Below are 14,278 nucleotides of genomic sequence, written 5' to 3'. Positions count from 1 at the left end.
ACTTTACCAGGACGAGGACTTTTTAGTTGCTTAGATAGCTAGCTAGCTACATGCCAAATGGATAGGCTACCCTCACATATCTGAAAATACATGATCAATTTATGTTTACTGATCATGAAAAGCATGCAGTTACTTGCTGTATAACAGAGCAAATGATAGAGCTAAATGTGGAATAATAGTAAATGTGTAGTTCTGACTATGCTCTTGAAGAGGTGATGATATTAAAACCAAATAGTTATAACATTTACTAAACAATCCCATGAAAACGGCACATAGTTCTCAATGGTTTTAGCAGAGCTGGGGGTCTCCTTGCCCCCGAGCAGCCAAATCGAACGCTCTGCACCGTATTGTGACGTTTTAGTCATAACAACCTATATCTGTCAATCAACATTCCACCTTATTTTCAAAGGCCTCACACACATTCAAAACAACTCTATGGATGTGTCCCAAATGCACCTTATTCTTTATATGAAAAGTAGTGCACTATATAGGGAATAGGGTACCATTTGAGACGTAGACTATGACTTTACAATGCAGCGCTACAGAGATTATATCTATATTTAGCCTCACCCCTTTTTCTTTCCCCCCCTTTTTCCAATTTAATTAAATTGATTAGTTATTGTTGTATGTTTAACGTAATTTAATTTTCAATTTGATTGATTGAGATTAATTTCTACAGATTACGGTTAGCTCACTGTTGGGCTTTACCAATGCTCTTGGCATGTAATGTGTGCATGCATGGGACACATATATTGATTTGTTGCCAGCTGAAAGCTCCTGTAGCCTTGACCAAGTAGTGTTAGAAAAGCAGTGTGCCCTATTGTTCATCAGTGTTTGAGCTCAGACCCCAATGGTTTGTTCAAACACCTCATGTTGTTGTGGCCCTTGCCCCTGTCATCTTGAGACATGTTACCTATTTGTCCTAAAAAAATTAAATATTATAAATGTCTCAAATCAACTTTTATTTGTCACATGCTTCGTAAACAACAGGTGTAGACTAACAGTGAAAGGCTTACTTACGGCCCTTCCCAATAATGCAGAGAGAAAAAAAAGAAGAGAAATACTAGAAAAGTAAAACACTTAATAATAAAAGTAATAATAAATACACAATGATTAATGATCAAATAAAATAAAATCAAGCTTTATTTATACAGCACATTTCAGACATGGAATGCAACACAATGTGCTTTACAGGAAAAGAAAACTATGAAAAACAATGAAAATAAAAACAGAAATATTTACTACACAACAAACATAAGAGGATCAAAAACAAAATAATTAAAATTAAAATTGAACAACTAAAAAGCACCCTATGGAAAAGAAAAGCTAAAAAGGTGTGTTTTAAGATCTCCTTTAAGACTATTCCAGAGGCTGGGGTCATAGTAACTGAAGGCTGCCTCTCCATGCCTCTTGGTCCTTGGCTTTGGGATAGTTAAAAGGCCAGTGCCAGAGGACCTGAGGGACCTACTGGGTACATAACTTAAAAGCATGTCTGAAATGTATTGGGGTGCACAATCGTGGATTGATTTAAAAACCAATAGAAATTAATTATAAAACTCACAGGCAGCCAGTGCCAAGACCTTAAAACCGGTGTAATATGTGCTGTCCGTCTGGTCTTGGTCAGTACCCGTGCTGCAGCATTCTGTATGTTTTGCAGTTGACCAATGGCTTTCTTGGGTAGACCAGACAGGAGAGCATTACAGTAGTCAAGCCTGCTTGTAATAAAAGCATGGATGAGTCTCTCTGTATCAGCCTGAGAGAGAAACAGCCGCACCTTGGCAATGTTCCTCGGGTGGAAAAAAGCTATTTTGATTAGAAATTGAGTTCAGAATCTAAAATAACAGCTAGGATTTTTACCTGGTGTTTTATCTTTATTGCCCGTGATTTAGAACTTGGCTATGTACACAGGGTACCAGTACCGAGTCGATGTGCAGGGGTATGAGGTAATTGAGGTAGATCTGTACAGTACATATAACTAGGAATAAAGTGACAGATAATAAACAGTAGCAGCAGTGTATGTGATGAGACAAAAAGGTTAGTGCAAAAAAGGGTCAATGCAGATAGTCTGGGTAGCTATTTGGTTAACTATTTAACTAACTATTTAGCAGTCTTATGGCTTGTGGGTAGAAGCTCTTTCGGGTCCTGTTGGTTCCAGACTGCATCGGTACCGCTTACCGTGCGGTAGCAAAGAGAACAGTCTATGACTTGGGCGGCTGGAATCTTTGACCATTTTTAGGGCCTTCCTCTGACACTGCCTGGTATAGAGGTCCTGGATGGCAGGGAGCTCAGCCCCAGTAATGTACTGGGCTGTACGCACTACCCTCTGTAGCGCCTTGCGGTCGGATGCCAAGAAGTTGCCATACCAAGCGGTGATGCAGCCAGTTAATATGCTCTCAATGGTGCAGATGTACAACTTTTTGAGGATCTGAGGTCCCATGCCAAATCTTTTCAGCCTCCTGAGGGGGAAGAGGCATTGTCGTGCCCTCTTCACGACTGTTGGTGTGTGTGAAACATGATAGATCCTTAGTGATGTGGACACCGAGGAACTTGATGCTCTCGACCTGCTTCACTAGAGCCCCATCAATGTGAATGGGGGCGTGCTCAGCCCTCCATTTCCTATAGTCCACGATCAGCTCCTTTGTCTTGCTGACATTGAGGGAGATGTTGTTCTGGCACCACTGCCAGGTTTCTGACCTCCTCCCTATATGCTGTCTCATTGTCATCAGAGATCAAGCCTACCACTGTTGTGTCATCGGCAAACTTAATGATGCTGTTGGTTGTGCGCGGCCATGCAGTCGTGGGTGAACAGGGAGTACAGGAGGGGACTAAGTATGTACCCCTGAGGGGCCCCCGTGTTGAGGGTCAGCATGGCGGATGTATTTTTTTCCGGAACATATTCCAGTCCGCGCTAGCGAATCAGTCCTGTAGCTTAGCATCCGCTTCATTGGACCACTTCCGTATTGAACGCGTCACTGGTATTTCCTGTTTCAGATTTAGCTTGTAAGCAGGAATCAGGAGGATAGAGTTATGGTCAGATTTGACTAATGCAGGGCAAGGGAGAGCTTTGTATGAGTTTCTGTGTGTGGAGTAAAGGTGATCTAGAGTTTTTTTCACCTCTAATTGCACACTTGACATGCTGGTAGAAATTAACTAAGACGGATTTCAGTTTTCCTGCATTAATATCTCTCGCCATTAGGAGCGCCTCCTCTGGATGAGCATTTTCTTGTTTGCTTATGGCCCTATACAGCTCGTTGAGTGCGGTCTTAGTGCCAGCATCGGTTTATGGTGGTAAATAGACAGCTACGGTCTACAGCTTATCATGAGGTATTATAACTCAGGCGAGTAGAACCTCGAGACTTCCTTAAAATTAGAGATCGTGCACCAGCTGTTGTTAACAAGGAGACACACACCTCCTCCCTTGAGCTTACCCGATGCTGCCGTTCTGTCCTGCCGATGCATAGTAAAACCAGCTAGATGTATATTATCCATGTCCTTGTTCAGCCACGACTCCGTGAAACATAGGATATTACAGTTCTTTCATGTCCCGCTGATAGGATAGTCTCGAATAGAGCTTGTCCAGTTTGTTCTCCAGTGATTGTATGTTAGGCAATAAAATGGAGGGTAAAGGCGCTTTATGTTTCGTCAGGGTCTCTCTTACGCCGCCTTTTTCTTTTCCATGTCTCGACGATTAGGGCCTGGTCCGGGGTGAGCAGTATGCATTGCCGCGGGAGGTAGGGGTGCTGAGGGTGCTGCAGCACCCCCTGAAAAATAAATAAAGATTTGCACTGGGCCTTTACTAGTCCTGTATTAGCGGACCGATATACAGTTGAAGTCGGAAGTTTACATACACCTTAGCCAAATACATTTAAATTCAAGTTTTTCACCATTTCTGACATTTAATCCTAGTAAACATTCCCTGTCTTAGGTCAGTTAGGATCACCACTTTATTTTAAGAATGTGAAATGTCAGAATAATAGAAGAGAGAATGATTTATTTCAGCTTTTATTTCTTTCGTCACATTCCCAGTGGGTCAGAAGTTTACATACATTCCATTAGTATTTGGTAGCATTGCCTTTAAATTGTTTAACTTGGGTCAAACGTTTCGGGTAGCCTTCGACAAGCTTCCCACAATAAGTTGGTTGAATTTTGGCCCATTCCTCCTGACAGAGCTGGTGTAACTGAGTCAGGTTTGTAGGCCTCCTTGCTCGCACACGCTTTTTCAGTTCTGCCAACAAATGTTCTATAGGATTGAGGTCAGGGCTTTGTGATGGCCACTCCAATACCTTGACTTTGTTGTCTTTAAGCCATTTTCCCACATCTTTGGAAGGATGCTTGGGGTCATTGTCCATTTGGAAGACCCATTTGCGACCAAGCTTTAACTTCCTGACTGATGTCTTGATATGTTGCTTCAATATATCCACATCATTTTCATTCCTCATGAAGCCATCTATTTTGTGAAGTGCACCAGTCCCTCCTGCAGCAAAGCACCCCCACAGCATGATGCTGCCACCCCCGTGTTTCACGGTTGGGATGGTGTTCTTTGGCTTGCAAGCTACTCCCTTTTTCCTCCAAACATAACGATGGTCATTATTTTGTTTCATCAGACCAGAGGTAATTTCTCCAAAAAGTACGATCTTTGTCCCCATGTGCAGTTGCAAACCGTAGTCTGGCTTTTTTATGGCAGTTTTGGAGCAGTGGCTTCTTCCGTGCTGAGCGACCTTTCAGGTTATGTCGATATAGGACTCGTTTTACAATGGATATACTGTAGATACTTTTGTACCTGTTTCCTCCAGCATCTTCACAAGGTCCTTTGCTGATGTTCTGGGATTTATTTGCACTTTTCGCACCAAAGTACGTTCATCTCTAGGAGACAGAACACGTCTCCTTCCTGAGCGGTATGACGGCTGCGTGGTCCCATGGTGTTTATACTTGCATACTATTGTTTGTACAGATGAACGTGGTACCTTCAGGCGTTTGGAAATTGCTCCCAAGGATGAACCAGACTTGTGGAGGTCTACAATTTATTTTCTGTGGTCTTGGCTGATTTCTTTTGATCTTCCCATGATGTCAAGCAAAGAGGCACTGTGTTTGAAGGTAGGCCTTGAAATACATCCATAGGTACACCTCCAATTGACTCAAATGATGTAAATTAGCCTATCAGAAGCTTCTAAAGCCATGACATCATTTTCTGGAATTTTCCAAGCTGTTTAAAGGCACAGTCAACTTAGTGTATGTAAACTTCTGACCCACTGGAATTGTGATACAGTGAATTCTAAGTGAAATAATCTGTCCGTAAACAATTGTTTGAAAAATTACTTGTGTCATGCACAAAGTAGATGTCCTAACCAACTTGCCAAAACTATAGTTTGTTAACAAAAAACTTGTGGAGTGGTTGAAAAACGAGTTTAAATGACTCCAACCTAAGTTTATGTAAACTTCCGACTTCAACTGTACCGTAGCCGTCTGTAGCGGCTTCCGACTCGTAGAAATATAAATCTTCATCCAAATCAAGGTTAGTGATCACTGTTCTGATGTCCAGAAGCTCTTTTTGGTCATAGGAAACAATTCTGTAAAAATTATGTACAAAAAAGTTACGATAAGTGCAACAAAAAAAACACAAAATAGCAGAATTGGTCAGGAGCCCATAAAACGGCCGCTATGCAATGCAGCACCATTATAGACTCTGCAGTTCTACGTGTTGTCTTTTGTTTGTTCAACTCTCCATGTGGCCAACAAAAAATATGTTCATGTGTGAAATTGAAATACATGGAAAAGTCAGCATGTTATCAACTTAGATCTATCCATAACTTAGAGTCTCCATAATGCTTTTTTCCTCATTTTGTTTCTTTCTTTAGGGAAACCTCATTGAGAACTAGTTCTCTATCACAAGTGAGCACAGAGCAATACACAAAAATTTTAAAAACACACATTGCATACAAAATACACACATTTGGAAGAGCCAATCCATCAAAGCATGTGCAGTCCTCCAGGCAAAGTTTGATGTGGTCCATCGCATTCATTTTGTAATGCTATATTGGCCTGGGGAGACTTGACTTAGCATCTCTGAATTAGATGCCGTCCCCACCCCATCATAATGCTCTATTAGCTGTTATTAGCTGTTAGCTGCTATTAGCTGTTTACAGCACAAGGATAATTGCTGAACATAGCACAGACTTTCCTGTATAGCACAGACTTTTCCTGTTTGAAGGATTTCCAAGAATCTTCCAACTGGGATTTCTGGAAAACCTGGCAACCGTACCTGCAAGTCACATTATGCTAGCTTGCAAAGTGATATGTAATTCCTAATGGAATCCAGCTAGAGTCAGGATATCCAACAGTTGGAATTTCTATTCACCTACAACCTGCAAGGGTTAGGAACTAGGCAGGGGTGTCAAACTCATTCCATGGAGGGCAAAGTGTCTGCGGGTTTTTGGTTTACCGGTAATTAAGACCTTAATTCATCAATCAGGTACAGAGCGAAAACGCACAGACGCTCCGCCCTCCGTGGAATGAGTTTGACACATGTGACCTAAGGCATTTTAACTGGAACAACCATTTCAGTAACGTGTGCAAAAAATTTAACTAAATGATTGGATTATTTTAAAAAGCATGAGGTTTAATCAATCAATCACTCAATGTACATGCAAAAACACAGATATTAAAACAATTTTAAGAAATCAACCTGCAGTAGAGCGTGCTGGGAAAAAAGTAAATTGTTATCATAACTTTTAAAAATGTAGTTGATGTGACTTCTAATTTAGTTTTGAGTCAGTACCACATAAACATTTGAAGTAATAATTAATTTTTCTTAACTTTGAGTTCAACTTAATAGAAGTATTTTAGTTAAAAATGCCTTGGGGTTTACAGTTTGTGTGTGTATCTGTGTGCATGTGTATACTGTGTGTGTGTGTCACTGTGTGCTTCTGTGTGTGCATCTGATGTGTGTGTGTGTGTGCGCGTGTATGTGCACACGTGTGTGTGCAAGATTATTTGTGATGTCTGCTGGGAATGTCCTGTCAACTGTGGAGAAAACAACACATTAACAGTGGCAGTTGTCATGGAAACTGGTGAAGGAGCACAAAATATCAAATATAAGACAGTCGACTGTCGCTTGTTATGTTACTGTCGTCTGTTAATCTATTATGTAATCCCTATTACATTGTTATAAACTCATTTTGTAAAACTGTCTGTTTACACTGAAATAAAGGCTTCTCATAATCATGATCACCATAGTCATGATTCTCAACATATATCAAATGAGTCTTATCTTGAGCATCCTTTGGAAACAGTTGCGATGACTATTGCAAATTTTCTGTTTCCCTCTTCGTTTCCCCCTTTCCTCATCTCACTTATATTTTTTATCCTTCTTTCCTGTTGTCATTCAGACATACAGTAGGTTACCTGTCTGTAATGCTCTGTATAACTACATGGAAACGTGAAGTTATTTTGTCAGCTTGTATATGTGGAGTGCGAAAATAAAATGCACTGTATTTATGTGTTGTTTATGTTAATTTGCCCTTCGAAAGGATTTATCCCGCAGTGAGCCATCATTACACGGGTCACAGGCTACAGAAGCAACGCAGGGAAACACTGCCTTTTCATTTTAAAGAAGATTTAAATGAAAAGCGGAGGTTGATGTTGTATTATTATCATTGTAATTATCAACCACTCAATGTTGAGCACAGACCTGTAATTAAAAGTTATCAAATGAGCTAAAGCTGAAAGATAGTGACTATTGGTGTGTAGTAATGCATAGGATAAAGCTAGTCAATTCATTTATTAATGCAAAGATGCAAAATTAAGATTAGGTAAGCTCTCATAATATGTTGAGTAATAACATTGAAAATAAACTGCTAAATGGCATATGTAAATAAGCAAACGTTAAATAAATTAATACGTAAGTAAATATTAACGGATTTGAACAGGCATGCTAGTGTAGGGTGTCAGTCAAGCCATGGTGTCATTAGTTGCCACTGCCAGCAAAGCACAGTAAATGAGCACTGACTGTAGATCAGGTTGTCTGTGATGGAGTATGAAGTTCACGTCATTAGTCTCTCACTCTCACACACACGCACACACACACACACACACACACACACACACACACACACACACACACACACACACACACAGATGATGAGTCATAATGCTTTCAACTTTGAATTCAGCTTCTACTAGAGTTTGATGCATTTGGGGATTTTTAAGAAGATGAGACACATGGATATTCTTTCTCTCCCTGACTGTGAGAAGACGCGTGTGGCTGGGTCATTTATATTCCTCACACGGTATCCTGACCCCCAGTCTCCCAGCCATCCCAGCATGCTCCTCCAGTCCAGATAACCATTGAATTAATGTCCAGGTAGGAGCTCCGCTCTGGGTTGCCTAGGAACCTGCATTTGGCGAAGCGAGCGGCCTGCTGTTAGGGAGATAACAGGGTCCCTGATAACGTCTCAGCTCCAATGATGGCCGGGTGCTTATCGCACTGCTGTCAAAAAAGTGTCAGTGACTAGCCCCAAACAGGAACTCAAGCTTACAAGAAATTGCAGGGAACACACAACTTCAGCTTTTTTACAAAGGTTGTAAAATATTATGTTCCACCCTCAGAGTAGCAATCCTAAAGCGCTGTACAGTTGTCATTGCTTTGTCAAGTTAGTTAACCCTTTCCCAGAACTCCATTATCCTCATGTGTCTGTCACTGCAGTACATGATCTGTTTGATGACAGTGTGTGTATACTGTATGTGTGTTCTCTCATAGACGGAGTGTTTGGAAGGTGCCTGGAGTTACCCGGTGAGGACCTGTACACCTATGATGCGTCAGCCTCTGCTCTACAGCGCCTCAGGACTCTCCTCCAGAAACTGGCCCACAGAGGTGCTTTCTGTCTGTCTGTCTGTCTGTCTGTCTGTCTGTCTGTCTGTCTGTCTGTCTGTCTGTCTATCTGCCTGTCTGTCTGCCTGTCTGTCTGTCTGTCTGTCTGTCTGTCTGCCTGTCTGCCTGTCCAGACATTATAATACAGAGTTTCAGCTCTCATTATGTGAAAGCAAGCCAAACAGTCAAACAGAAAATTTGGCACAGAGGTAAAGTACAGGTAATATGCCACATACAGGCCATTGTTGTGCCCTGATCATATAACGACAGCAGAAATCTAATTGGCTCGTATGATTGCAGGACATTTAGTGCTAATTATGTGGATGAGTGACTGTGCTGCATGCGCCGTAATTGCTTTAGACGTCCTCTCCTGCTCCATTAATGGGAGCACAGCAGCTAATGTGCTTGTTAAACAGGGTAGATACAGGAGAACAGGACACATAACAGGCCCAAAGATGCCCTCAAACAACAGGAGAGCGAGAACACAGTAGAAACACTACACCTCAACTGGCAGCTTCATTAAATAGTACCCGTAAAACACCAGTCTCAACGTCAACAGTGAAGAGGCGACTCCGGGAGGCTGACCTTCTAGGCAGAGTTGCAAAGAAAAAGCCATATCTCAGACTGGCCAATATAAAAAAAAAGATTAAGATGGCAGGCTTTTTCTTTGCAACTCTGCCTAGAAGGTCAGCATCCCGGAGTCGCCGCTTCGCTGTTGACGTTGAGACTGGTGTTTGGAGGGTACTATTTAATTAAGCTGCCAGTTGAGGACCTGTGAGGCACCTGTTTCTCAAACTAGACACTCTAATATATTTGTCCTCTTGCTCAGTTGTGCACCGGGGCCTCCCACTCCTCTTTCTATTCTGGTTAGAGCCAGTTTGCGCTGTTCTGTGAAGGGAGTAGTACACAGCGTTGTACGAGATTTTCAGTTTCTTGGCAATTTCTCGCATGGAATAGCCTTAATTTCTCAGAACAAGAATAGACTGACGAGTTTCAGAATAACGTTTTTTGTTTCTAGACATTTTGAGCCTGTAATCGAACCCACAATTTCTGATGCTCCAGATACTCAACTAGTCTCAAGAAGGCCAGTTTTATTGCTTCTTTAATCAGCACAACAGTTTTCAGCTGTGCTAACATAATTGCAAAAGGGTTTTCTAATGATCAATTAGCCTTTTAAAATGATAAACTTAGATTAGCAAACACAACGTGCCATTGGAACACAGGACTGATGGTTGCTGATAATGGGCCTCTGTACGCCTATGTAGATATTCCATAAAAAATCAGCCGTTTCCAGCTACAATAGCCATTTACAACATTAATAATGTCTACACTGTATTTCTGATCAATTTGATGTTATTTTAATGGACTTTTTTTTTTATTTTCTTTCGAAAACAAGGACATTTCTAAGTGACCCCAAACTTTTGAACGGTAGTGTAAACTATATATGTAATTCACATTTATGCAATATAACATCCAATATCATTATCCTCAGTTGAAATCTGCCTACATGACTAACACAAGCATCTGCAACTACAGGCTGTCGCAGCAGAGGGCAGCAAATACCTTCAGCACTAACCTCTCCCTGCTAATTGGCTTTACAGGCCACTCTAAGCGTAATCTTTTATAACAGGCGTAAACGACCGTTGAAAACAATTTAAAAAAGCATTGAAAAAGTGGGCATCCATATGAAATTACAAATGCAGTAATGAATATTAGGCACTGCGTGAGACCACAGCATTTATTGTAATTACTTCTCTGAAATAAACGGATGAGACTGAGGAGGATGAGAGGGAGGACGAGATTTGGTGCGTCCGTTTGTTCAAGCTCTATTTCCAGGTATGAATATATCTGAAATGTCTGTTGCTGGGAGACTGTGTCTGTGTCTGACTGACCTTGTGTTTAGATACAGACGGAAAGACAGGAGACATGACGTCACCCCGCCATCATACACTTTCGATGGACTGAGTAGTGTTATCTTCAGACGAATCAGTACACTGTCTACACTTCATTGCGTTTTGTATCTTATCGGCTTAGCATTGCTCTTTATTGAAGTGTCTGTCATCTTTGAGATGTTTAGTTCAGCTCCCCTGTTGAAGAGCAGACAGGGTGGTTGAGACTATTGTACTGTAACCTGAATGGAGGAGAAGAAAAGACGAGAAGGGGGGAACTTCAATAGCATCGATTTGCAATACACTTTATCTTGCATCGGAGTCCCTGTAGACAAAATCATGCAATCTGATCTCTGCACACAACATCCAATGTCATTAGATCAATAGAAATTGACCCGGCACAAAAAGGGTTTCTTTTGTCTTTGTGTTCCTTGCTTTGTTTGGCTGTATCCCTACTTGGAGGAAGCTTTGTCGGCTATTACATTTTTTCACATGCCGCCTTGGAGTGCAAGACACTGTCATCCACTGCAAATTACTTTTATATCAGACTGCACCGATGGTGCTATGTGCCAAGGCGACTTTGGGATTCACAGTGTGCAAATAAAGTGTGTCCATTCTTCATATAGTGAAGCTGCAAAGCATTCAAGGCGTCTGGTTCAAGGTCTGTGTATGTTTACACACTTGTGTCCATACTTCATATAGTGAAGCTGAAAAGCATTCAAGGCGTCTGGTTCAAGGTCTGTGTGTGTGTGTGTGTGTGTGTGTGTACGTGCGTGTGTTCACCAGACATTTTTGGGACAGTATCTACTGTAACTAGAAGCTTTGCTAAGCAAGGCTAAGTAATAGGTGAAATCCATAGTGACGACAAAATTGACTACAAACACTTAAAGTCAAGTTTGAAGTGTGTGAGAGGAGGAGAAGCATATATTACTTTAGAGCCAGGGAGCATTACCACTACACCACAGGCTCTGACTATCTGGAATAACGACTAGGGTCCCTGCTCTACTGTAGGTTGACCCTTCAGCATCACCTTGATCCATGTGCAAAGCAGAGTGAATTTTCACTCACTCTCAAGACAAGTGAAGTAAGATAATGGATCGTGACATTTACATCAGTGGTATGATCATTTAGCCAGTCAGGGAGATGCAATGACCACAAACAGACAGTGTATAATTTCAGCATCACTGATTTTCCTCCTCTCCAGAGGTTCTATGTACTTAGGGTCTATATGTGTATTTTCCACAACAACAAAACATACAACCAGACCTGCGTTCAAATACCATTTGAACTCTTTCAAATACTTTTATAATTCAAATTTAGCCTGCCTGTAGTTCCGGATGGGTGGGTTTCGCAGTTGTGTGACTATACTATAGGTTCCATTGCGCCAGGCAAACTCAATTAAACCCTGCGAAAGTATTTGAAATGACTTCAAATTCAATTTGAACCCAGGTTTGCATACAATATGTAATTTCTCACCCACACTCTGTTACAAATACATTACATACAGTTTACTGTCAAAGATTTATACATATACACACACAAATGTCAGCTACATAAGCTATTCTATAGCAAAGCTTATACTCCCAGTTGTATTTTGTGTTGAAGATTTTAGATCTGGTACTACTTTTGGAACATAGGCCTTACTTCTTCTATGGTATGTGAAAATGGGAATCTTAAGTAGAAAATGAGAGTAACTCTTGAGTCAGCACATGTGTTGGTTGGACTGTTCTCAGTCCACAGTTGATTTGAGCACACCGTGTGGGTTTCTATAAATGGGAATGCCAACTGACGAGTGCTATAGGATGATTCTCATGAAACCAGATTTAAACACGTCTGTAGCTAATTTAGTTGCAAAACCTGCAAAAATCAACTATCATTCTCTAGACTAAGATTTAACGTTTTTGGCAAAGTGTCTTATTTTCAATCAGTTTTACATTTTCGCCAGATTTAAATTCTTTGGTCATTTTATACAATCTTACTTTAGAAAAACCTAAGTTATTTGAATAAAACACAAAATATGTTGCTGTAGTTTGTCCATAAATAATACAAATTGTATACTAGTTGAAGTTTACATTAAGCTATCATATTTATTATGTAAAAACACAGTGTCTGTGGACGTGTCTCATTACATAACACTTTTTTCAAGTTCCTGTAAAAACTACAGTTTTTAAATAACGTTTTATAAACACATAATGTATAATCTAAAGGAGTAGTCCTTAGGTGAGCACAAGTTAAGTTAATTATAAGTGAATATATTTGCTTATATGCCTTCAGAATGAGTTTCTTATTCTCAGTCACCCCCTCATTACCGAAACAGCTAAAAAACTCAAATTGGGGAAAAAATCTGAGAACCATTACCTTACCAACATGGAGGCATAAATGGACTTTAGTGATTTGGTCAATTGCTTGCTGACTCATAATGTCTGTCTCCTATCATTTGCAGATTGAGCTAAGGGCCTCTCAGTACTGAAGCCCAAATTTCTCATTACCACGTAATTTTCTGGTAATGAGAACCTTAATTTCGGTAATGATAATAAGCTCAGTCTAATGTATAGTCAATGGGTATGCTGTGCTGGTAACTTTATTTATTTACTAGGACTACCTCTTAAACCTATTGTATAGATTTTTTGGTAATACAACAGTTATTTGATTAAGTAGGGTTTGTCAATAAATATGGGGTGCATAAACCCCATTTAACTTACTTTAAGCCAAAATCTGCAGTTTGTGTTTCAGCGCAACCCCACCACTTAAAGGAGGATATCCTCCATTTTGACATGTGCACCTGTTTAACACTTACCTATACTGTTGTTTGATATCCCAAGACAGTTTTTGGTCCATACAGTATGTGAGGTTTTTAGATACTTTATAGGCATATTGTGTTGTGCCATTTGCCATAGGATCCCATTGAATCCATAAATACATCTGAAATAACTTACAACCACAAATAGCCATGTCATAATACACCAATATTACCTGTAAATGATTTATTCCCCCAAAAAGTCAACTTTTGACTTTTGAAAATACTTGTGTGTAATTACAGTACGTATACTTATACTGAAATTAGGGGTATTTTAGTCAACTGCATTAAGATCAGTGATTTTAGTATTGTGCAAGTCATTTGGGATTAACAAAAGACACACTTTGATGATTTTTGGGGTTACTGAATCTATGATAGAGATCAGTACAGTTTTTTAATGGCAAACTATGCAACACTCATTACCGAAACATGCAGTCTCATCTCCGAAACCTGCTCATTATTACTGTATGCACCAATATTTAGGAAATATTAGGAAAAATAAAATGTATACTTTAGCAATTCTGGCTTAATCTGATAGTGTGACATTTGTTCTTTATCCAAATATGTGTACATAAATCACATTTTTTTAAAAATACACGTATACACAAGTGATTATGACAACATTTTTTTTAAAAAAGGTTATGTGTTACGGTAATGAGATACACTACATGACCAAAAGTATGTGGCCACCTGCTCGTTGAACGTCTCATTCCAAAATCATGGGCA

The 14,278-nt window shown here is 40.2% G+C and overlaps 1 protein-coding gene across 1 annotated transcript in view; it reads left to right on the top strand.

Moving 5' to 3' along the window:
- Positions 1 to 14,278, top strand: part of LOC121569845 (receptor-type tyrosine-protein phosphatase N2) — a 320,798-nt gene that overhangs the window by 66,513 nt on the left and 240,007 nt on the right. The window contains exon 3 of the mRNA XM_041881082.2: positions 8,756 to 8,869. Within this exon, the coding sequence (XP_041737016.1) occupies positions 8,756 to 8,869 (114 nt within the window). The remainder of the gene's footprint in view (positions 1 to 8,755; positions 8,870 to 14,278) is intronic.

The sequence above is a fragment of the Coregonus clupeaformis genome, chromosome 7, assembly GCF_020615455.1.
Source record: "Coregonus clupeaformis isolate EN_2021a chromosome 7, ASM2061545v1, whole genome shotgun sequence".
Classification (NCBI taxonomy): Eukaryota; Metazoa; Chordata; class Actinopteri; order Salmoniformes; family Salmonidae; genus Coregonus; species Coregonus clupeaformis.
Note: the sequence above shows the minus strand (reverse complement) of the source record. Positions and strands in the feature narration are given on the sequence as shown.